The sequence below is a fragment of the Hirsutella rhossiliensis genome, assembly GCF_020360975.1.
Source record: "Hirsutella rhossiliensis strain HR02 chromosome Unknown scaffold00002, whole genome shotgun sequence".
NCBI classification, from domain to species: Eukaryota; Fungi; Ascomycota; class Sordariomycetes; order Hypocreales; family Ophiocordycipitaceae; genus Hirsutella; species Hirsutella rhossiliensis.
The window spans coordinates 7346360-7370087 of record NW_025408668.1 but is presented as its reverse complement, the minus strand read 5'-3'; the positions used below and the strand labels follow the sequence as shown (position 1 = coordinate 7370087).

Sequence of the window (23728 nt, the reverse complement as noted above, 5' to 3'; positions counted from 1 at the left end):
CATTTAAACACCACAGCCTCGTCTGCCGGTCCGAGGATACCAAGACAGGTACGGAGGCGGCACGACGTATGAATCATGACAAGGCTTTGCTCAAGTCAGGAGCCGATAGGATGTAACACGTCATCTTTGTATCTCTGGAGCCCGTCACTCAATCAGAGTCGCTATCAACCGAATCCGAGAATCCGTTAAACTCCTCTTCCTCCGACTCGCCCAGGGGCACCCCGGCATTTCCGTCGCCGTCGCCCTGCTCCTCGACCTCGAAGATGCCCGAAACGTCCCACCGGTCCCCCTTGGCCCTTCTGCTGACGTACTTGACAAACTTGAGGGTGCCGCTGTCGCGCAGCACAATGGTCAGCTTGTTCCACGCGGCGGCCTGGAAGAAGAGGATGTTGTCGTCGCCGCCGCCGCTTGACTTGTAGACGGCGGCGTCCTCGTTGGCGTCGTCGTCGCCCGCCATGTATACCTCGTGGCCGCCGACGTCGTCGTCGTTGTCGTCGCCGACGTCATCCTTTTCCTTTTCCGCTTGCTCGGCTACAGCTTTGTCCTTGCCCTTGCCCTTGGCCTTTGTGCTGTTGCCCTTTGGCTTCGCTTCCGAGGCAGCTTCCTCCTTGTCGTCGACGTCGTCGTCGCCCCAGCCCGGGGTCGGGGTGATGCCGAGGTTGAGCTCGAGGCGGGGCTTGCCCTCGTGGCCCGTGGCGAGGGTGTAGTCGTGGCCGCGGCGGAAGCGCCGGGCCATGACGTCGGAGCTCTCGACGGTGCAGCCCGTGGCCAGCTGCAGCCAGTGGCGGAACTGGCGGCTAGGCAGGAGGATGTCGAGCAGCTCCGTGACGGGGGACTCTTCCTGCGCGGTGCGGAGCTGGTCGGGCCCGCTGGGCTGCTGGTAGAGGTAGCGGTGCTTGTGCGGCGGCTTGGCGACGCGCCAGGGCGTCTCCTTCTCGATGGCGGCGCTGTCCCCGGGCAGTGGGTGCTTCTCCTGCGCCGCGACGTGGTCCTTGAGCCGCCGCGCAAACTTCTTGGACAGGAGGTTAGCGAGGGTGATGCTTGAGTTTTCCTCGAAATGGTCGACAATCTGCTCCAGGGTGTCGGGGGTCAGGTAGACGGGCGCAATGTACTTGAGCAGAAACTCGAGGTCGGCCTCGTCGAATTCGTCCTGGCTCGCCTTGGGGCCGTCGACGAGGGCGGGCCGGGGCCGGGGCATGTCGTACTGGGCCGGGTCGCCCCGGAGCTGCATCAAGCTGCTATTCCGGGCGTTCTTCTCCTGCTCGCCCTCGACGTAGCCGTGCTCACCGGCCTGGGGGATGTGGAACCAGCCACTGATGGCCATGCGGACGCGGCCGCCGTCCTTGTCGAGACGGGCCTTGGTGTCGGGGTGGTAGACCTCCTCGACGTCGTGGAAGCTCTCGCCGGGCTGGACGGCGAAGAAGCTGAGCTGGTTCCAGGCCGGGGGGATGGCCTTGACGACGTCCGGGAGGGGCGCCTTGGCCACGTCGCCGTGGCGGCCCTCGAGGCTCTGGACGGGGAAGAGGCGGAGGGCGCCGCCCCACTCGGGCTTCCAGGGCTTGTCCGGGTCCGTCAGGTAGAGGATGTAGCTGACGCGGCGGGAGCCGATGACGTCGTCGTGGCACAGGAGGTAGCAGCCCGGGGTGTAGACGTTGATGGCCATGTCGGTCTTGCGGCCGCTCAGGGGCCCGCAGCCGGTGATGGCCGAGACGTAGTGGCGAAAGGGCTCCGAGTAGATTGCGTCGCGCAGGGCGAGCAGCGAGGGGAGCTTGGCGAGGGAGGCGTCGTCGAGGCCGTCGAGGTTTGCCAGGTCGCCCGACTGGTGGATCTTGTAGATGTCCGTCTCCTTGGGGGTGAAGTGGACATTGCGGCGGATCTCGTGGCGGACGGAGCGCAGCAGGGCGTCGTCGACGAGGCGGTGGATGACGGCGTGCTTGTAGGGCGTCGAGGCGGCGTAGGCGTGCGTGTACGAGTCGAGGACGGGCGTGTCGAAGAGGCGCGGGCGGAAGCGCTTCTTGGCCTCGTCGACGGACAGGGCTGGGGGAGAAGAGGTCAGCGAGCGAGCGGGTTCTGGGGTTCTGGGGTTCTGGGGTTGTTTGGGGCGACGACGCACCCGTCTTTGGCTTCTTGCTGCTGCTGCTGGTCTTGCTGCCGCAGGACCTGCGGCCGCTCTCGTCCTCGGCCTTTCTCTTCATGGCGGGCGGGGCGAGCGGATGCGTGCGAGACGGGGAGAGAGGCGAGGCCGAAGCGGGATGGGGAGGGCCGAGGCGGTCAGGACTGGCGACGATGATGGGGATGATTCTGCCGACTTATAAATCCCCCCCCTCGTAGTCATTCGTCACCTCGATTTTTTTTGGAGGTTTCCCGGTGCGCCGTAGCTGCGGCTCCGATTGGCCAGGAGCAGAAGCGGACGCTAAAACGGCCTGACGATTCTGACACGTCTCCACAGTCCACACTGTCAAACCATCAATCATCATCAATCAACTTGCCGGCCTTGTTTAGTCGCGCGCCAAAAGCTAAAGAGCTCCAAACCATGCTCGAGTCGGCGCATACAGCGCGCCGACGGCTCAAGCTGCCACTTGCCCAGGTGCACTCGACATGCGCTTCCTCGGCCCACGCTGCCCCAGCCAGTGCGTGCCCCCAGGGAGCCGCCAGCCATCAACTCCGCGAAAGGCAGCTCCCGGCTCAACAGCACCACCAAGACACGACTCACGCGCCGCGAGTGTGTATGAAGGTTCACAAGTCAATGTCCCAAAATAGCATCCCGTCCGGCCTCGTGCAACGGCAAAGGCAGGGGGGGGAACAGCAGCGGCTATTCAAACACGGCGGCAGGGCGTGTAACCACCAACTTCGCCGCGTACGCATCCATGCTCACGAATGATGCTGGCGCGCGCAGGCAGTAGGCGCGAGGCCCGGCGGCTCCAGGCCACCTGTCGCCGGCAGCTCCCCCTGTCTCCTGCGTGTAATCACCCGGTCGCGCGTTCCGTGTGACGACGTCGGTGGCCGATGCTCCTCGCCTTCCAGCGTCCATACGGAAGCGTCAGAGTCTGGTCTGCTGCTCTAATATCCAATGCATGCACGTACATATTAACTCATGACACTTGAGAGCGGAACCGTCGGACACGGCCAAGCGGGGATGGGAAGAGGAGCGGGAAGCAGAGCCGGCACTTGCATTCCGCTGCTCCCGGGGCCAGAGGGGAAACCCACGACCTGACCAGCATCGCGCCCTCATCTGCCACAAGCTGCCTGTTCCCCCCCGGGCTGCCACAGCACGAATAACGACACCCTTCGCCCTCGTCTCTCGACTCTCGACCATGCTGTTCAGCGAAGAAGCCATCCGGGCCGCGTTCCCGGCCCTCGTCCAGCAGCAGCAGCAGCAGGGCGGCCAGGTGCTGCTCGACAACGCCGGCGGCAGCCAGGCCCTCGGCAGCGTCGCCGACTCCGTGCGCGACTACCTGGCCGGCGCCCGCGTCCAGCTCGGCGCCTCGTACGCCGCCAGCCGCGCCTGCGCCGCGCGCTTCGCCGCCGCCCACGACGCCGCCGCGCGCTTCGTCAACGCCCGCGCCGTCGACGAGGTCGTCTTCGGGCCCTCGGCCACCCAGCTGCTGCGCAACCTGTCCCAGGCCCTCGACTTCCGCCCGGGCGACGAGCTGGTCGTCTCCGCCATCGACCACGAGGCCAACGTCGCGCCCTGGCTGGACCTTGCCCGCCGCCAGGACCTCGTCGTCCGCTGGTGGCGCCCGCCGCCCGACACCCCCGATCCGCACCTGAGGCCCGAGCAACTCGCCGCCCTGCTGTCGCCGCGGACGCGCCTCGTCGCCTTCACCCACGCCAGCAACGTCCTCGGCACAATCACCGACGTCAGGGCCGTCGCCGACGAGGCCCACAAGGTCGGCGCCCTCGTCTGCGTCGACGGCGTCGCCTTTGCGCCCCATCGCCCCGTCGACGTCCAGGCCCTCGGCGTCGACATGTACGTCTTTTCCTGGTACAAGGTCTTCGGCCCCCACGTCGCCACCCTCTACGCCAGCTGGGGCGCCCAGGCCCAGCTGCGCTCGCTCGGCCACTTCTTCAACCCGTCCCTGACCCTCGCCGACAAGCTGGGCCTCTCGGCCGCCAGCTACGAGCTCTGCCAGGCCGTCACCCACGTTGTCGACTACCTCGGCCCCTCGCCCGCCTCCGACATGTGGAGCGCCATTGTCGGCCACGAGTACAAGCTGCAGTCGGCTCTGCTTGCCGCTCTCCGCGACATGCCCGCGTGCACCATCTACGGCGTGCCCCAAGCCGACCCGCACCTGCGCGTTGCCACCGTCAGCTTCACCGTCCGGGACTGGGACTCCAAGGACTTCGTCGAGGCCGTCGAAAAGGTCTCCAACTACGGCTTCCGATGGGGCGCCTTTTACTCCAGCAGGCTGGTCCGCGACACCCTGCGCCTGGGCGAGCACGGCGTCGTGAGGGTGAGCATGGTGCACTACAACACGAGTAAGTCGGCATTTTCTCCCCCCGGGCTCAAGGCCACGCGGCTCACCGGCTTTACTGCAGTGGACGAGGTCAACGGCCTGATCAAGGTGCTGGAAAGGGTTGTTTCAAGATGACGGGGTCCAGCCGGCGGCCCTGTTCGGCGTGGACCGGTGGAAATGCCGTCCCGGGGCTCCCCCTTCTATTATTATTATCATATAGGCAATTTAGCAAGCCCAACGTATATACATCTACAAGCAGCCGTTTCTCTGGTCCACAGACTTGCGTAGCGCGGCAATGGCCTCGGCCGGGTCTTTGGCGCCAAAGACGGCGCTGCCGGCGACAATAACATTGGCCCCGGCCTCCGCCGCCTGGTCGATGGTCGCAGGGCCGAGCCCCCCGTCCACCTCGATGTTGAGGTCCGGGTACTTGCTGCGCAGCGCCTGCACCTTGGGCAGCTCCGAGGCCATGAACTTCTGCCCCCCGAAGCCGGGCATGACCGTCATGACGAGCACCATCTGAGGCACGCGTCAGCCAGCTCTGCTCCAAGCGGTCCCACATGTACGGCGTGGGGGTTTCTTACGTCGGGCTTCTCCAGCGGATCCGACGTCTCGAGGATGTCCCACAGCACGTCGACGGGCGTGTCCGGGCGGATGGCGATGCCGGCGAGCATGCCGTTGTCGTGGATGTAGCGGATCAGCTCCCCGGGGCTGGTTTTCCGGTCGGAGCTCTGCTCGGGGCTCTCGGCGGCGGTGGAATGGGCGGCTTCGTAGTGGAAACAGTAGAGGTCGCAGCCGGCCTGCTTGAACTCCTTGACCCATTTCTTAGGCTGCGAGGCTGCCCGTCAGCCGTGCGCGAGAGACGACAAGGGTCTGCGGGAGCCTCACCTCGGCAATCATCATGTGGCAATCAAAGGTGCCCCGGCCATGGGCCTCGGTCGGCCGGGCGACGTGCTTGCGGACCTTTGCGACGACGGGCGCTCCAAAGGTGATGTTGGGGACAAAGTGCCCGTCCCTTGGGTCTTTGCGTCAGCAAACAAAGAGTCTGCTTCGGCTGGCGGGGGCTTTACATGATGTCGACGTGGAGCCAGTCGGCCCCCTGGTCCATGGTGCGGACGCACTCGTCGCCGAGCCGGGCAAAGTCGGCCGACAGGATGGACGGGGCAATGATGGTCTTCGGCGCCATTTCGGTGCTGTTCTGTTGTCTTCCGGGGCGTCAATTGGCAGAGGCCGAGCGCGGGAGACTGAGAAGGGGAAAATGACGGCGAGATGCCCGTCGCGAGCCTCTGATGTCAGCGGGGTAAATTAACAAATGGATTCACGCCGGCTGGTGCGGAGCATTTTAGTACTTGGTAACTATGTACTGCAGTGAAGTGGGCTGGGCGGAGCTCCCCGTCTCGTCTGGAGCTCCCTCACGAGTCACGACGATAAAAATTATCGAGCACTTTGAATCGCCGAGATGCCTCATGCGGCGCGAGTCCGTCCAACCGAGTCCGGCGAGGCAGAGCAGTCGTTCCCCTCGCCGAGTCTAGACTTGCAATCTCTTCCTGGTACGCCGTCGCAACTCGCCTTGGACGCCTGATAACGGCAAAGGCGCTGGCACGGAGAGCAACATGCGACGGAGCAGGAGACACGGCACTGACGGACTCGTGCCCTTCTGTTTGAGCTGAACCCGTAACGGTAGAACTAATAAGGTATGGAAGCCTCCCAAATGCCCACGGCGACGTCACTTATACACATCAGGCCAGTGGTCGGCCACCTTGGACAACAATTCAGACGCCGCACCTCATCACAATGCCGCCGCCACGGCCAGAAGGGCACCGGCCAGGTTGCCTGCGCCGGCGAGCATCGGAGCCGCGGCGGCCTTGGACGAGGACGAAGCGGCGGCCGCGGTGCCGGTAGCCGATGACGACGATGAGCGGGTCGACGGGCTCGACGCCGAGGCCCCCTTCTTGCACTCGACCTTGTCGGGGACCTGGACGTTGGAAGCGTTGCAAAGCTGCTTGGCAGACTGGACCGTCTTGTCCTGATCCTCCTTGCTGCAGACGTCGGCCAGGCAGCAGGCAATGTTGTTGAGAAAGTCGTCGTTCTTGCAGATGCAGGCAATATCGGCCAACTTGCAGCCGCCCAAGCTGGAGCCCGTCATGGACTTGGACACACAGTCCCTCTGCACGCCACCCAATGTCAGCCACGGTGTGCTCACGCGGACCCGACGCGTGACAGGGGCGGGTGGGCGCCAGGCAGAAAAGCCCGCGCCCTGGCTGCTTATGCTGAGGGCAATGGCGTACATACCGCGCATTTGGGGATCTGGTCCAGCTGGGCTTTGGCCGCGCCCAGGCTGGCGGCCAGAGCCATCATCAGGGAGGCCGGCTTCATGGTGACGTGTACTTGTACCGACGGGGCTTTGAAGAATGGTGTTGTGAGGATGCTTTGCTAGGATGTCGTCGGCAGGTACTGGAGACGCTTCTGGAGGGGGGCTGGTGCACAAGGGGGGCGAGTTGGAGACGGAGGAGGCTGACGCTGCTGCGCAACGGCCTGGCTGCACCCCATGGCTTGGAAGCCGCCACAAGGCGTCTACCTACTTACCTACTCAATACTGTACAGTGCCCTTGACTGCCTCCCTCCCAAGCTACAGCACTGTACAGTACGGATAGGTAGGTGCTAGCTGCAGCCTGCGTACTGAGTACTTGCGGCATCCAGCCACTCGCCACCGGGATGTTTGTCCTGTCGACCTACATACCTTACCTACCTTACCTACGATACCTAGGTATCTACGGTATCCGTGCACTCTTGCCTTCGCAACTGGAGAGGTTCGTGGGAGAGCGGAGCAACCTAAAAAGGGTTCCTGCCCCAGGCAGCCCAGGCAGGGATGAGACAAGCAGGTCCGCCCGGAGCGTTCCGGACGGGGATTGTCAAGTCTGCCAATGCATGTATTCGTACATACACTAATACCTAGAACCTACCTTAACCTAGGTACCTACCGTCCGCTTCCCAGGCGCTGCCACGATGGACAGTACATACACTGGTCGGGCTGTGCCATCTTGGACGCTGCAAGTCGAGGTTCCAAGGTGGCATGAGCCAACACTGCTATGGTATTTGGCTCCTGCCCCATCCGTTTGCACGAGGGACGGGGTGGAGATGGTGCATATAGGTAAGGTAAGGTAGTTAATTACATACCTACCTAACCTACCTAGGTAGGTATGTAATTAAGGTACCTACCTATGTATGTAGGTCCTCGTAGCAACTCTGTTGGGGCTGGCCGGCTGGCTTCCCACCTCTCAACCCCCCTATGTAAATGCCCGGCCCCTGCTTCGCACACCAGGCAAGAGAAAGAAAGAAAAAACCAAGCGGCCAGAGTCAAAATGTGCTGTCCGTCTTCCGTGAGAGGCTTTGCACATGCATGGAAATCCGCCATGTCCGCCGGGGCTCGGAGACTTCCGCATCGCCATCGTCAACACCCCGAGATGCAGGAGGCGCAGGCGGCCCGGTGTTGCAAAGTCGCATCTCAAAAGGGCTTGCACATGTCCGTTTCCCCGGACTCGCTCCAGACATGCAAGTCCTTTTGGATTCGGTCCCCCGCTGCCGCACAAGAACCCTCGTGCGGAGGGAAAGAGGCTTGCGCCTGTGTCTCGGTATATTACTCCGCGCCTCGTGTCCGTGCCGCACGTGTGGGTATCCCCGATGGACCTACAGGAGCTCAAACTCCGTGTCCTTTCATGGCCCGTACAACGTCAAATATCACTTTCTGCACAATCACTGTGCCATCCTTCAGCTCGGCATCGACATGCACAACAGCGCAGCGGCACCCCCTCGATCCAGATGCCCGTCCACCTTCTCCGAACGGACATGCAATCCCTGTTCCCAAATCGCTTCAGCTTTGCCCACCTACCTACTGCTCGCGGAACCGGGGTAGATGGTATAAGTACATGCCCTCTGTACTTCGCCCGGCATCTGGAACGAGACACGGCCAGATCGGAGCCGCGGATGGCTGAGCAGGGGCAGCCAGAGCGACGGACCTTGCGTATACCTCGCGACGCACTCACTCAGCCGTGCAGCAACACCCGGCGTCGTAAGCTTCTCTGAGCATGCACTCGGCGGTGCAGTACGTGCCGATACGCTGGCCCTTTTCCTGCAAGGGGCCTCTCAGCGTGCCGTATCCTGTGTGCGAGGGATCAACTTCAAGTCCCGCGCTTTGTTTCATCCTGCGATGCCGCGCAGCCACGCCGAGGCGACGTGCCGAACGCCACCATCACTCCACGCTTGATCGTGAAGCACATTATCCTTCCAGATTTGGCCTCAGCTGACCAGACAGCCTTCCATTCCGATCCCGCCCGGAGCCGATCCCGTTGTCAAGGGCGTAATACGTAGTGCCATGTCCAAGTCGCCTCGAATCCGTGTGTCAGAGTGACAGCATCACGCCTTGGCAGATTCAGCTTCTGTCTCGCCCCGGCGCTTGTCTGTCGCACACCTTCTGCGCCCTCTCATACCGGCTTCCCGTGCTTCAAGAGGTCCGATACCTTGGGCGGCAGCACAAGCGCGCTTCTGTCGTTTCTCCGGTAAAAGTCCGCCAACGAGACGGCCGTCTGCTCCGGAATGTCCTCGTGGATAAAATGGCCGGCTTCTGGAAACACCTGCAAGGCATATTTCCCTGTGGACCGCACATGAGTAATGGCTTTCCTAATGCGTGGCCGCAAGCAAAAAGGTGACGTGTGACGCGACCTACCTTGCATCTGTCCAATTGTGAGCTCAGTGTCCAGTCGATCTGTGCCGGCCAGTAAAAGCAGCTTGCCACCCTTGGCATGCAAGAATTTCTTGCTGAGGCCCACAAACCAGCCCTCCCAAAAGGGCTGTGTGGCGGACAGGTTCGTCCTCCATCGCCACGGCCGAGAGGGATCGACGCCCTCCTCCAGGCTCAGGAGCGCAGGCACCGATGTACGAGCCGAAATGGAGTTGCGAACCGTTCGCGATCGAATGTGCCAGTCAATCGCGGCCTGCACCGAGGCGAACCCCCCGGGCCTTGTCGAGAGATAGGTGTGCATGCTGTGCAATGCATCCATGGCCGAGCCCTCGACCACGTCCAACACGGCGTAGCCCAGTAAAGATGCCCCGAGCTTCCCTGTCATGGCCAAGTCCGTCACCACCGCCCCTCCCAGCGAGTGCCCGACCAGGATCATGCTGGGTAGGTGCTTCCAGCCCATCTGGTCCTTGGTCGCCTGTATCATCATGTGGAGATCGGCGGACAGAGTCTCGAGCCGCAAGTCCGGCGCAGCATCTTCTGGCGAAACGGTGGATCCGTGTCCTCTGGAGTCTATGGCGAGAATGCCGGCAGATGGCAGGCGCTTCCGCACTTCGGCCCCGACGACGGCAAAGGTGAGTCCCGAGGATCCAGCCCCGTGGTGCATCACAAACAGCGGCCCTTTGTCCACCGGCGACGTCAGATAGGCGTGGAACGTTACGGCCGGGTCGGCGTGACACGTGAGGAACAACTCCCGCTCGAAGTACGTCGTCCAAGGTATCGGCTCCAGGGCTCTGCCTCGTGCGACGCTGGCCATGGTTAGCCTTGTGTCTCCAATGTTCTCGTCTCGAATTACCCCTCTGGACGCGCAAAAAGCTTCTGGCTTGGCGTCGGGATAATCGTTCCCGTCGACGACACCGACGAGGCTGAGGAAGAGTCGTCGTCCACGTGCTCGGGCAGCTCGGGCACCACGTCTCTCCCCCGCCTCTCTCCCCCCATCTCCCCCTCTGCCTCCTCGTCCAGCTCGCCCAAGGGGTCGTGGCCGAGGCCAAGCTTTGCCTTTGCCCAGGCCCGCTGCAAGTCGCTCATGGTGCGTCGCGCCACGTTGTCAATCTGAGGGTTTCGAAGGCTTGCTGGCGAGCCTCGGCAGAGCGCGGCGGCGCGGGCTCGGCACGCAATGAGAGTCCCTCGGCGACCTGGACGCTCGATGTGTTCTTTATACCTGGCCCGAAATGTCTGGTCAAGACGTTTGCCTGTCTCAATCCGTGGCTTGGTAGGCCTCGCTGCCTGTGGGATGAGAGCTGAAGTCGCCGTGTACGATACGGGCCACACAGTATGAAGCAGAGAGGGCGGGGCGTTATCGCACTGTGATTTTCTGTCCTAGCACGTACGCTAAATACAGTGTGAGTGTTACTGTCCGCACGCATCAGCAAAAAGTGCACCGAGCCCAAGACGTTTTAGGAAGTCGTTGCTTGAGCCGCATTGGCCCATCAGCAAACGACGATGGAGTCAACTCGCCTGAAGCCTCGCTTTTCTTTCGCTTTCCCATGGTTCCCCGGGTGCTTCCGACGACAGGCATCGTCTCTCAAGCTCTGACGGCTTCTCTCTTTCAATTTACCTGCGCTTTGCCATGTCTAGGACCCCAGGCTGGATCATGCAGCATTACCAAGGTCTAGCTACCGAAGCCAGAAACAAAATGCAATGCGACCATCACAGCCTTGCGCTTGCAAAGTCGGAGGCAATGGCCCATGTCCATGTCGGAGAGTTTGTCCGTCTCTACTCCTCAGCTTAGAGCGGCCGCGGTGCCAGCATTGTGCCCCGAGCATCAGGAAACGTCCGTCTCACTTTCCAGTCTCCCACATTCGCACTAGGTGCCCAACCATGTCTCGATGTTCGTCGCCCGGTTGCGGGCCCTGGCATCAGGCACCATCATTCGATGGACTCGTTCCCGGGCCTGTTGTCTTGGGCAGCCCATGGTTTACCCTGGAGGGCAATCCGCCACAGACTCTGCTCCCATTATTCTGGTACCCACCCCTCCTCCGCGTACACCAAAGCTTTGCTTACGCCTATCCCTTAGAGTCCAGAACCGGAAGACGCATTGACCGGCTGATCAGCTCCAACGGACCTTGCTCATCGGAACCCTGGACTCGTGAAGACCGGAGACTGTGACGAGGCTGCCTGGTTGCCGCTTCGGCACATCCGGCGCTGCGTTCTCCTGGGCTACAAGATCTGCCTTCGCGTCTCTGAAACAGTGACAAGAACAGGAGGTGCTGGCAAGGCACAAGTCACATACTTGGGATGAGACGCATGGCGGTCTAACAACAGCCTCCGGGTGTCCACACGCTCTCTGCGGGGAGCGGGAGCCGTTGGCGAATTAAGCTGCGGACTGTCATCATGGATTGGACCTGCATTTACATGCTGGAATAAGATGCGCGCATGCCCAAGAGTGTCGGACCATCAGGGGGTGCTGTCTATCGCGGGTGTGATGGATGCAACTAAAAACAGGAATCCGATGCGTGAAGGAAGACCCTGCCTCCCATCACAACCAAACTGTCCAAGGACTCGGGTGGGATGAGAGGCCAGAGCCCAAGCCCCATCGCTCACTACAGCCTCCAGCTCTTTCGATCAGCAATGTGTCTGCCAGCATAATGCACAGGGCTTGGGGCTCGGGACTCGGGGCGTTCCGTTCCCTGGTAGCCTAGCGATAGGTTCTCAGGGGGCAACATTGCTTCTTCTCAACGAAAAGGACCAGCTGAGACCTCTGTCACGAGGCAAAAGCAATGACACTTTCCCAGGTCAGAGCCCTAATTTTAAATGGACGCAATCACAGCACCTACTCCGTACGGTACCTGAAAAATTCGCATTCCTTCAAGGGGAGCTCAAGGGGCAAGATGGCCGGCCACGGAGCTTTTCATCCTGGTCTTCTTGCAGGAAATGCCGCACAGACGCGTTTATCAAAGAACCTCGGAAGGCATCAGGTGCGAGGAGCGCATTTGGGGGTGCTCGCCGGCGAGAAACGGCAATGGGAGCGACAATCAACAGGCAAGACAGTCGCAAGGTCTCTGCTGTTCCGGCATCGCTACCTGGGAAAGGCAGCCTCTCAAAACTACGTGTATTCTTGACCATGGCGATATCTGACGGACTGCACGGGCTAGCCTGGTCTACTGCCCTCGCCGAGAGCGAGAGCGGATACGCCGATCATCGAGGCGATGGCTGATGCGCGAGAATGGGCGGCCCCCTCAAGCGGTGCGATTAACGCAAGCCTCGGATGCTCGAAAAGATGGAGAGCAGCATGCGGTGCTCAGGCTGATGTGGCCCAATCGGCCAGGCATGGCTCGTCCAGGGCGGCCAGTGAAGAGAGGATTGGAGAACCCAAAGGCCAGTCAGAACGGGGGCCCCTCAATGCTCTGTCCAGGCCGAGCTTGCATGGCTGGGCGGTCGAGTCGGGGCAGGCGTATCATGTGTGCGCGATGCATGTACGTGTGTCTGTGCCCTGTACGAGGTGCTTCATGCATGCTTGATAGGAGAGATGAAGGCCCGGGGGGCATTTTGGGACGACGTCGAGGAGCAAGAGGAAGAGGAGAAGGAGGAGGCCGAAGAGTCGAGGTCAAGAAGCGGAGACGTTGGCTTGGGGGTTGCATGATGCGTCTCACCTCGCACCAGACTTGGCTCGACGAATGAAGTGCCCGGGAGGAGAGGGGGGGGGAGGGTTCTAACTTACCAGGTGCCATTCGTTATGCATTGCATGGCCAGACATACATACATACTGTACATACGAACTGATGCCAATACGCTACCTCGGTGTGCTGTACTGCAAGGTACCTTGCCTGCTGCACGGATACTACGGGCGGATAGACACAGGCAGCAAACTGCTTGGTTGGTGCGGTGAGCATGTGGCGAACCGACACAGCCTCCCAGATCACGCACTCACGACTTACGGACCTCGGGTCGAGGTTCCAGGGTAAGGAACGCATCAACCATGCCAGCAGATGGGTAGCTTGGAAGAAAAGATCCCCCAGCACTCCGTACGGTACTCGTAGAGAGGCGAGGGGGCCGTCCATTGGACGCAGAGTTGGGCTTTGGCTTTGGGGGCGTGAACTCTTCTTCAACCCCCAGCAAGGCGTGTGTACGGCCCGCTGCAATGCATGTTGGCCAACTGGCCAGGTCCCTATTTCTCGACTTGTTTGAGGGGCAGTCGCCCAATACCAACAAGACTGAAGATACATTGGCTACGTGCGTACTCTGTACGGCGCATGTACATGATATGGCATACATATGCAGACATGCCACTGCGTCAGTACAGTACTCGTCCTGACGCCCATGTAATTAATCAATCGCGTCGCCTTTCTGTAATTAACAGGGGGAAGACTCATGAGCAGCAATCGATGCGTAGACGAGGCACTCTTAGTAGGTGCTTGGCCTTGTGCAGACATGTGCTCCGGCAGCAACGCCGCCGCACGAGGGATCTTAGTCGACGTGCAGCAGGAGCCTTGCCTACCTGGTCGTAGCCGACACAGTCCATCCGTTCTCGGCATGGGCTGTGCGCTCCGTCTGCTGCGGGCCTTCCCGCCCCGCCCTCGGTACCAAACGCCAGCGCGCTCGGCCCCCATTTTCGATGAGACTGAGGTCGAGGACGATGAGAGACGATGGCGGGGAAACAAGCCAGGTCTCAAGGGCCGAGGGGGCGAGGTGATATGTACTCTGTAGTGAGACGTTGCAGCGCAGGCCCGACTCGTCTCCGAGGGCCGAAGCAAAGGGCCGGTGGAGGAGGAGTCGACTGTTGCATGCTTCTCGTACGAGGTCGTCAACGTATGTATAGTACAGTACATGGGCATTTTGCCTGGTTGCAATAGTTAGCGTTGGGCTAAAGACGACGATGGACGAGGGGGTTGGCCCCATGGCATCGGCTGTTGGAGCAGTTGCATATACCATCAGGCGACTGGTCTCGCGAAGAGGGAGGGGAAAGGATGTGGAGGTTTGCCCCTCGGCATCATCATGTCATGTGCCGTTGCCGACGAACAGGTGTGCAGACAGGACGAGACGAGCCAAGCACCAGGCGCACTGCCCTGGAAACGAGAAGCAATGCCACTGCGGGGGGGACGATGAATTGGCAGCGGAAAAGGGAGGAGGGCAAGATGATCGCTGCCGGGATCCGTGACCTCCTTAGTACTCCGTAAGATGCGTAGGTTTCTGTACAATACCGCAGCACTGAGCACCGCGGAGGCCGACTTAGGTAAGCACTGGGCTTGACTGGGCTTGCATGTGCAAAGGCAGAGGCGGTGCATGTTTTGATGTCATACTGTCACTGCGGAGGAGTTTTCAGAAGTGCCTGAGTGACCGTACGGATACCAGGCGCATGAATAAACCCCGAGAGTCTTGAATGCTACTCTGGTGGCACCCTGAAGACTTGAGATGCTGGGACCCGGTACCGGTACAGTAAGAATCTGTTGTCTGGACATGGCGGTATCTGGTCCATGCCAAGAGCTGGAATAATCCGATATGGAAAAAAGTCTACAGTACCTTTCATGTACGTATCCACCAGCAACACGCCGGGTCAAAGCTCAAGCCCATCACCAACAAATGCCTGATGCACAGCGCTTACTAAGTCGACAATGGGGGGGCGGCGGCGGCGGGCGACACAAGACACAAGGACACAAGGACGCAAGGACGCAAGGACACAAGGACACAAGGACACAAGGACACAAGGACACAAGACACAAGACACACATGCAGACAGGCCAAAAAGGCCCCTTCAACAAAGAAAAATAGAAATTAAAAGATGAAAGGAAACCAACTTGCGCTACATGCCTAAGGTGCCTGCCTACCTAGGTACCTACCTACCTAGGTACTCCGCACATAATTACTGTACCTAGATACCTAGGTAGATACTGTACATAGGTACCTACTGTACATACCATACGCACACGGCTTTTACCCAACTCAAACAGTCGCACATGGCCGCCGTTGCTCTCCCGCGGACAAGACACATTAGCGCTGCGTAAGTGCGACGCCAATGCTGGCCAGACCGGTGTGGGATTGCGCGGCTTCACGTCGCCCACCAGCGCAGCGGCAGTGACAGCGCTGCTGCTTCTCAGCTGCCCATGGGCTGCCGGAGCGTGTCGGGGGATGTGTCGCACAGCTTGCGGCCAGGTGTGATGAGATACAGCGCGGCGCGCCTGGCCTCGAGCTTCGTCGGCGGACCCCGATCGACGCCGCGGGTCCCGTCGTCTTGGAATCGCATCGCCCTGTCATGCGCTGAGAGGTCGCCGAGAGGTCGCTGAGAGGTCGCTGACCGCGTGAAGAGAGGTAGGTACTGTAGGTAATTTAGGTGGCTGCTTGCTGAGGCCAGTGAGGGGGTGCGTTGCGTGCGTTGCGTGCAGGTTGGCCTGGTCGTCCTTTGAATTGCGCCATGTGCTGCACAGATATCCAGCGGACGGTGCAGCCCGGGGAGGTGTGCATGCGTCGTGTATAGTACGTACAGATGCTTCGTATAGATTAAGCACTGGTACTTGATACCTGTCCTGCAATCCGAGTGCAGAAACGACGCATCTGAGATGCACGTCGTCGAGCCCTTGGCCCAGTCTCTTCATCGGTCGATGCTACCTCTTGGACTCTGTTGCACAGCACAAAGCCCTGTATCGGCTGAATTATGCACCTGTACATGACTGACGGCTGCCCTTGGCCCTCGACGCCATGTAGGTACTTACTTACTGTGCTCCGTACTCGGTACTGTCCTCGCGAGTCCATGTACAAAGTACTCCGTACCTCGCCTGTCAGTCTCTTTCCACCGGTCCCACCCCCCCTCCCCCTCTCTGTTCCCCCGCCCTCTCCCCCTTTACACCTCGCCCCTCACGAGGCCCTCTCATGCCCACCTCAATTTCGAAGCTCGCAAAAATGCATCTCTGGCAACATTAGCGCACGGCGGATCGCTTCCCCGGCTTCCCCGGCTTCCCCCTTGGTGGCCCGGCAACATGTGGAGAAAGCGCCCGCCCGCCACCGTCGAGACAGATCTCTCGGCCGGCAAAATTCCCGGCCTCAGGCTTCCAGGGCAAAGACCTCCAACAACGTCAGACATGTCATCTCCAATCATCACTCTGGGGTCGGCCCGCCTGCCCTGTTGAGCCTCAACTCTTCAGCCATGGATGGCAATGCACGGGAGCATATGCGTATCGACTCGGCGGCAAACCGCTCGAGCCAACCATCGAACCCATGTTCCAACGGAGCAGATCCGCCAGGCCCCCTTCCAGCCCCCGCGCCCCCCTTTCCGTCTCATTTGGACCGGCAGCAGCTTCTTCACCGTGGCCTCCGGTACATACGGATGGCACTCATGGTGTCTCACGCCGTTGCTTTTTCACCACTGGCCGAGTCTCACTACCAATACCGACCGACACGACCCGTACACATGCGAGCGAGCTCCTGGGACAGCCCCGTCGCGATTCCCAAGCACGACTCCATGTACACCGGCTGTACTGTACAAGACGCCACCTTCATATCCCCATCGCCCCTCGGACTTGGCTACTTGGACCATGCAGTCGAGGCTTCGTTGCATCGAGCGTGAGAGGGATCCTGCTGACGAGCAGATGCGCACGCACATACACATGTGCTCCGTACATATTTACTCGCATACTTGCATTCATCACTTTGCTGTGGCATCGGGCACCTGGATCTTGCTGGGGCGGGATTGCCTGCCCTGGAATCCCAGCGCCATTGCTGCCGTCGATCAACTGGCTTGCATGTGCAGCTCGATCCTTGGTCCATTGACGACCCCGGGCGCTTCTCTCGACGACCGGACGCGACCAATCTGCGCAGATCCAAGCCTATATGTGTACATGCTCGTACGGGGGGCCCTGCCGCCCTCCCTGGACTGACTGGTGCCTTTTGCACCCACCACACCGTGGCAGGTCGGCAACAAGATGTGAACCACAATCGTACATGGCCACTGACAGGCAGGCGGCGGTGGGAGGTCCAAGCCTTTGAATGCTACGCAAGACAGGGTTTCCGCACTAGGATGAGGGGCCTCCATCTGGACGCCAAGGACCTACCCGCGCAGGCTCTGCCACGGAGCCTGGCGAGAAGGGAGACAAGCGGAAACGGGATACACGCTCGGCGACCGCTCTTCTGCTCTCTGCTAGTCAGGCTTCAACGGAGCCCCGACCATGGGAGCCCCCATGAGAGCTCCTCGCCACCTCGCCGCGCCTGTCGGAGGCTTGGCGGGTCGGACACTTGGGCAGTCCCCGGCGGAGTTATAGGCTGGCTAGCGTCCCAAGACGGCTAGTGACGCGATTAGAAGGTGTCAGGAAGCTGCTTCCGAGGCGCCGTGCTTGGACTCCCGTGCGGAGCCACACGCTTGTCGGTTTGGGCCAAGCCGTCTTGTGAGCGCGATCTGTGAGCCAAACACACCTCGATCGAAGTTCAGGCCCGCGGTACATGCTCGTACCTGCGGAACAGTCTGGAGCATGTACACTACCTGTGTCCTGGGTGTGTGCCGGAGCGTTGGGGGTACTTAGGCATACATTCATGCATGCACGCACGCTCACACACACGAGCGAGATATATGCGTCCGAGAAACGGGCTCAAGTATGTGCACATGTTGCCCCCCGGCGGTCATCGTTACCTCATGCGCGACATCTCGTCTCCCAGGATGCCGCTCAGAAACGCAGATCCTCCATCAGAGTGAGGCTGGGCTGAGGCGCCCAGTGCGTGGGTTCCTGGATCCTGGTGATGTCTGCCGTGGGCGTCGAGGGCCCCCGTCCGCAAATCTACAGCACAGCAACACGACCCGGCATTGTCCTCGGCCTCTCCCACCAACAGGGTCCCCGTGATGATGAGCGGACGGGGCAACCAACCGTCAACCCATGTGCCCTCGAGAGGGCCAGGAGCCACTTCTACAGCACAATATCAACCCTCTTGCGAAGCGCTGGGCAGTGTTACGCAGCCGGGTGCCATCCTTGCCTGGCCCGCATGCAGCCAGCATGCACACATCACTTCCCAGTGTCACGAACTACGCTTATTACGGACATGAGAATTGCATTGAGCATGAATCCACCAATGCCTCGTCGGAAGTTCCTCAACACTCGCCACTCCGAATGCCCGCCCACGTTATGTCTGGCCGGGGTCATGGCCATGTCGGAGAGGGCCAACGATCCCCAGATGGACTGGCGAGGAGCTTGACAAGGTACGAAGAGATGGGATAGTTCGTCGATGGAAGCTCGCCGGCCAAGGGCACATTGACAGGCTCACGCGCCCAAGTCCCCCAGGGCGCGCCGCTGCAGAAGCAGCTGGGCCAGTTTCCCCTTTGGCGCCCATGACCTGCGCAACTCGTCGGCCGGCCTGCCCAGATGGAGAGGAGAGGGGCCGTATCTGACGACATTGGACCAAGGCCAAAACCGCCCCTTAAATAACCGTTGCCCTCCCCACCGCTCAGCAAGCCTCGATCGTACAATGAACACGCACTCTCTACGTACCACCCCGCCGAGCTGGTAGAGCTGGCAAAAGACTGAGCTGAAAGGGCTGGGGGAAAGTCCAATATTGACCGGGTGGCTCCCCAGTTTTCCACACAACTGGCTGGCTCCGACCGTCACATCCTCTCCGTTGCTGATCTCACCGTCTCACCCAAGCATCCTGGGACATTGCTTTTCTCATGGTTGCTCTGACAGGGTTCTGCTCACCAGTACCGGCGCGAACTCGCGCTATGAGTAGATAGCCTTGGTCGTGGCGCTTGGGCACCATCTCGCTCTTGTTTTCTACCCGAGTCACACCCCAGAGGCCTTTGGGGATAGAAGGAAAAGAAAGGGCCAGGACGGCAATGTTAGGCACTCTGCACGTTTGCTGCTGCTCAACCTAACCCGGCGGTGTCATCGACGTCTTGCCCAAAAGCCTACATCATCAGCCAGATTACCACCCCTTCCTCCCACGCCCCTTTCATCCACCACACGGGGCTTTGCTCAGTCGTCGTCCTGCGCTTGCTCGGCTGCCAGGGTCGCCATCTCCTTCGAGCAAGCCCTCTTGCGATCATCCGGCAAAAACGACGACTCATTTTCTCCTCATCGTCCACATAGCTTCGACTCGTCCCGAATTTCCAATCCGGCGTCCCCAAGTTGTGGAACCTAGCTTCGGCAACATCTCTTGGTCGCAGCGGGCCGCACACCCACCCCTCCCTCCCCTCTCTTCGTCCGTCTAAGTCGCGGCGGCGCGGGACCGGGCGTCCCTCCATCACTTTGACAAGAGAGTCGAATCTCGACGCGCACAGATCGTCAATCAACGTCTTGTTGGCCTCCTCCCCCCACGATCCGCTTCCACCCCTAGGACAAACCTCGATTCGGCGGTAGCAACTCTGTCCGAGACGGTTGACCCCGGCCGTCGCCGCTCCCGTCTCCGTGCTCTTCTGTTTGACGCTCGATCCGCGCACTGCAGCCGTCTCCTTATTCAGGCCGCGCAGCCGGGTCGTTCTAGTCCATCCCATCTTCTCGACGGCGCCCTCTCCCACCCGTCAAAGTTCCCTCTGTCGCATCCTGTGGTGGCGCCTACGATAACCGGGAATCCGGGGCCGTATCGTGCCATCCAAACGTCAAGGCTGCCGTCGGCTCTAAAATGCCAAGCCCGCCTTCCATAATCGAATCCTGACCGAATCAACTCACGATAGCAGATTCCCTGCGGCCTCTGCCTCACCGCTGGGCCTTGAACCCCTCCCCACGCCCCCACAACGACTCATTCCTCGCGCGTGCTTGATCCCCCGTTGATCGCACCCTTCGTCAGTAGTGGCAATCGTTTTTCATGGCCGTCGTCAAAGCTCCTTACGCCCACTCGAAGCCGGAGCTCTGGGAAACCGGTTGCAACGATACGCCCCTGTTTCTCTCGGATCCCTACGCTTTCAACATGTCGTATCAATATATGGCCCCACCCACGAACCAGCTTGGCATAGACGTGCCACAGTCAGGGTACGGCTCGGACTTCAAGCTGCCGTCGCAGGACGCTTCGGCTCTAGACGGAGACTGCAAGCAATCCGAAGGGTCCTACGAGGATCAAAAACCAGGCGTTTCGCTGAGACGATCCTTTTCCACGCCAAACACGGCTCAGATGCAGCAGAGCACGCAAGAGGCACAGTCTCAGGCCGGAGCGACCAGCGAGAAGAAAAGGAATAAGCTCGGCTACCACAGAACATCCATTGCCTGCAGTGAGTCCCGATATTCTTTTCGGCCGCCTCGCTGCCCCAGCACTGACACTGGTTGCGGAACAAAGGTCACTGCCGCCGGAGGAAGATCCGATGCATTGCATCACCCGAAGTCCAGAATCGGTGTGTCAACTGCATACGGTTGAAAAAGGAGTGTAGTTTTTACCCCGTGGATCAACAGCCGGGAGGCGAGTCTCGCTCGAGAGCCCCGACCCGGCAACCCGCAGGGTCATCAAGCGTTGCATCCACCAACTCCTCGCCGGCCGTCGCCACCGGGAGCCCTGGGGAGATGACATCTCACCACGGACATGGCTCGGTGTCCGGGATCCCTCAAGGCAGTAAAGCTCAGACGGCTGGTGGCGAGGAGCTCTACCCGCCCGAGGTTAAAGGTTCGGGCTCTACCGCAGCAGAGGCGAGGAATGAGGCTATCAGCTAACATGAGCCAGTACCATCAAACGGGATGGCTGCCGGCCAGTACAGTTATGCCAACCAGCCATCGACCTCTTGGATGGCGGATGTGAATTCAAGTTCGATATCAAAGCCTGAAAACCTCAACATGTCGTGGCCTTCGTACGCGGCCGAGTCGCCAATAGGCACGCAGTTCTCCCCATACCCACAATCGTCGGCCGCGTCGGCCACGTGGGCCTCTGGAAACTCAGAGGCCGGATCTCACGACGAGATGGCATGGTCTGACTTCCCACCGCCCGCTCGTTCCATGTCGCTGAGTGGAGAGAGCAGCGGGAGCCATCAGCAGCTGCAGTACCTCGCGGTGGGTCAGGGCCAGCCTTTCGACCGCCGCCATTCAGCGCTCTCCGACATGTACACGCAGCCGTTCGGAGCGCCGGTCGCGAGCATGACGCCGGGCTCGGTGGCTGGAATCGAAAACTCCGGGTCGATGGTGGCGGCAACATTGCCGTCGAACGCCGAGCCTTGGCAACAGCCGCTTCTGTCGCAGGGTCCGAACCCATACCCAAAGCCGACGGCCATGTTCGATGGCTGGCAGTACGACAAGGCTGGGGGAGGACAACAGATGTGGCTTGAGGAGCAACGTCCACAGTCCACAACCGCCCCAGCTTCGTCGGACGCTTACTACTCAGCCTAACACCCCCGAGGGGGAGACTCGTCCTGTTGGTAAATTGCCAATAGCGAATGCGGAAGTGGCTGGTAACCCGTTGCCGGGATGGTTCGATGCGGTATGCTACCAACGAGGTTCGGCCGCGGCCTTGGTTCACGATGGACGGTGTCGGGCGAACAAGCTCTTGTATGGCTTGTGTGTCGCTTCGTGAGGACCGTCAGGGGTGCGCAAGCGTCGAATTCTCGTCTTGTTTGAATTACACGGCATCGCCCGACGATGATGAGCGCTGAAATGGCATGGAACCGGAAGCCATTGGAGTCTGAGTTCTGTCCACCTACCCGCAGGGACTGGCATTGGAAGATGGCTTGCTCTTGTCGCCAATCGCCAATGCTGCGGACACGGGGAGCAGGAATCGACCTGAGAAGTACTTTGAGCATGGGACGGATTCGCGGGTGCTGTTCCGAGCATCGAGCGCAGTATACCCACGGCCTTGACATGGCTATTTCCCCCGGAGCCCGTCCGATCTGGACCGAGTGGCGGTGATGGCAAGGTGGATGTCTCGCCACTCGAGCCCTCCCGGGCCCAGCATGCTGCGGAAGCGTCTCGACTTGATGCCACGGAAGAGAGCGTACATGAGGCGACGGCGGCGGCAAGCAACAACTCTGACAAGTGCAAGCCCCAGGGCGAGACATGTTTCTCCCATCATGTGCGTCGCGTAGTTAAATCGGCTACTTCCTTGATGGACGGCAACGTCGTGTGTTTTCAGACCTGTACCCAACATTGACGAGGGACGGGCGAAGGGGTGAGAGTCTGGAAGACCCGGGACTCGTTGAAAAAGCATCCATTGCGATCATTTCGTAATTGTTTTGGGATTGCATGCAGTACATGATCATAATTTAGCGGGAGCATACCGTTTTAGCGGGAGCCAAAAAGGGATCCACCACGGGTAGGGAGGCAATCGATTGTGTTGCATGGCATTTTCAGGGACGTGACAGGCCATGTAACATTAGAGCTGGCACATTTTGGTGTACGTTTGCACCTTGATGCCCAGCAGACCATGGCGAGCGGTTGCAGCATGGACAGGAGGGGCAATTCAACTCGATTCGTGGCCATCTTGTCTTGGACAGTAGGCGAAGAGGGGACTAGAGGAAGTGAAAATGACTAGGCAACGAGGCGCCATGTCAGGACCAGCAGGGTGGCGTAGAAGGCGAGGCTCAGGGCGGTCATGAGGACGACGGTGTCGCCGCTGGTCTTGAACTTGCGGCGGACGTGGCCGTCGGGGGACTCTGCGGTGAAGAACTGGCGATGGCCCTGGTGGCGGCGATGGATGGCGACGAGGAGGATGGCGGCGGCGTAGGCGGCGAGGAGGGCGCCGATGGGGTAGAACTCGCGGGTGAAGATTTTGAGGATGACGAGGGCAAAGGAGAACTGGCCGAGGGCGGTGCGCATGTAGGCCCCCTCGTAGGTGCGCTGGGCGGCGCGGATTTCGACGATCTCGTCGGTGGTGAGGACGACGGAGCGGGCGCGGTGGAGCCGCAGGTGTAGATGCTCTTCGGGATGTCGCTGTGCGGGGGGGGGGGGGGGGTGGGAGGGTGTGGAGGTCAGTATACATGGCAGTTATAGGCAAAAGGTGTTGATGACGATGGTGATGGTGATGATGATGATGGTGATGGTGATGGTGATGGTGATGGTGGTGAGGGAGACTCAAACCCTGAACATGGTGTGTTTGCGTGCAATGTCCCCTCCAGAGGCGGTGGACCGTGAGATGGAGAGAAGCCGAGGGTCATGGAGAGAGGGACAAGAAGTCGAGTGAGGAAAAGCTCAAGATGCGTTCACCGGTGTGGTCACTGTGGTGGAGCCTGGTTGTTGGGGCCGTCGACGACGCGAGGAGATGGGGGCTTACGGGGTGGCATCACGTGACCGGCCCTTTTGCTCTTGAAGCAGGCATTTCTTGTAAGCTGAATAATTACCTCCCTTAGCCGAAATAGGTGAATGATGAGAGGCGGGCACGCAAGGCCTCCTGTGCGTAGGGCTGTAGGCAGATGCAGGCTTCGGAAAGGATGCATTGGCTGATTACGGAGTACGGTGAAGAGAGGGAGTGAGAAAAAATAAGATCGAAAGTTGGCTCCGAAACGATGCATCGGTCCAGAAAAAAAAACAGCCTAAATCTGATCACCCTCCCCCTCGCCGCCGGGGGGGGCCTGGAGTGGCGCTCCGTGTGGCGCGCGCCGGACTCGTGGTGGGGAATAAGCCCCCCGAGCAAAAAAACGCCTCGGGCTTTGCCTCTTTGGGCG

General features: G+C 60.5%; 7 protein-coding genes across 7 annotated transcripts; 2 read left to right on the top strand and 5 right to left on the bottom strand.

Annotated features, from left to right (window-relative positions):
• Positions 1 to 148: 148 nt before the first annotated feature.
• Positions 149 to 2195, bottom strand: HRG_02566 (oxoglutarate and iron-dependent oxygenase degradation c-term domain-containing protein; the record flags this gene model as incomplete). The annotated part of the gene is made up of 2 exons (XM_044861037.1): positions 149 to 2037; positions 2114 to 2195. 2 exons carry the CDS (start codon positions 2193 to 2195, stop codon positions 149 to 151), a joined length of 1971 nt encoding a protein of 656 aa, XP_044724670.1.
• Positions 2196 to 3314: 1119 nt separating this feature from the next.
• HRG_02565 (aminotransferase class-V domain-containing protein) lies at positions 3315 to 4592 on the top strand (the record flags this gene model as incomplete). The annotated part of the gene is made up of 2 exons (XM_044861036.1): positions 3315 to 4479; positions 4540 to 4592. 2 exons carry the CDS (start codon positions 3315 to 3317, stop codon positions 4590 to 4592), a joined length of 1218 nt encoding a protein of 405 aa, XP_044724669.1.
• A 114-nt stretch (positions 4593 to 4706) lies between these two features.
• Positions 4707 to 5640, bottom strand: HRG_02564 (ribulose-phosphate 3 epimerase family domain-containing protein; the record flags this gene model as incomplete). The annotated part of the gene is made up of 4 exons (XM_044861035.1): positions 4707 to 4973; positions 5039 to 5284; positions 5343 to 5469; positions 5525 to 5640. The coding sequence occupies 4 exons, from the start codon at positions 5638 to 5640 to the stop codon at positions 4707 to 4709; spliced, it is 756 nt and encodes a 251-aa protein (XP_044724668.1).
• A 603-nt stretch (positions 5641 to 6243) lies between these two features.
• On the bottom strand, positions 6244 to 6812 carry HRG_02563 (CFEM domain-containing protein; the record flags this gene model as incomplete). Its single annotated transcript, XM_044861034.1, has 2 exons — positions 6244 to 6621; positions 6747 to 6812. The coding sequence occupies 2 exons, from the start codon at positions 6810 to 6812 to the stop codon at positions 6244 to 6246; spliced, it is 444 nt and encodes a 147-aa protein (XP_044724667.1).
• A 2123-nt stretch (positions 6813 to 8935) lies between these two features.
• On the bottom strand, positions 8936 to 10278 carry HRG_02562 (alpha/beta hydrolase family domain-containing protein; the record flags this gene model as incomplete). Its single annotated transcript, XM_044861033.1, has 3 exons — positions 8936 to 9102; positions 9178 to 9998; positions 10046 to 10278. 3 exons carry the CDS (start codon positions 10276 to 10278, stop codon positions 8936 to 8938), a joined length of 1221 nt encoding a protein of 406 aa, XP_044724666.1.
• Positions 10279 to 19962: 9684 nt separating this feature from the next.
• HRG_02561 (uncharacterized protein) lies at positions 19963 to 21461 on the top strand (the record flags this gene model as incomplete). Its single annotated transcript, XM_044861032.1, has 4 exons — positions 19963 to 20362; positions 20428 to 20482; positions 20699 to 20748; positions 20806 to 21461. 4 exons carry the CDS (start codon positions 19963 to 19965, stop codon positions 21459 to 21461), a joined length of 1161 nt encoding a protein of 386 aa, XP_044724665.1.
• Positions 21462 to 22595: 1134 nt separating this feature from the next.
• Positions 22596 to 23153, bottom strand: HRG_02560 (uncharacterized protein; the record flags this gene model as incomplete). The annotated part of the gene is made up of 2 exons (XM_044861031.1): positions 22596 to 22997; positions 23145 to 23153. 2 exons carry the CDS (start codon positions 23151 to 23153, stop codon positions 22596 to 22598), a joined length of 411 nt encoding a protein of 136 aa, XP_044724664.1.
• Positions 23154 to 23728: the final 575 nt, after the last annotated feature.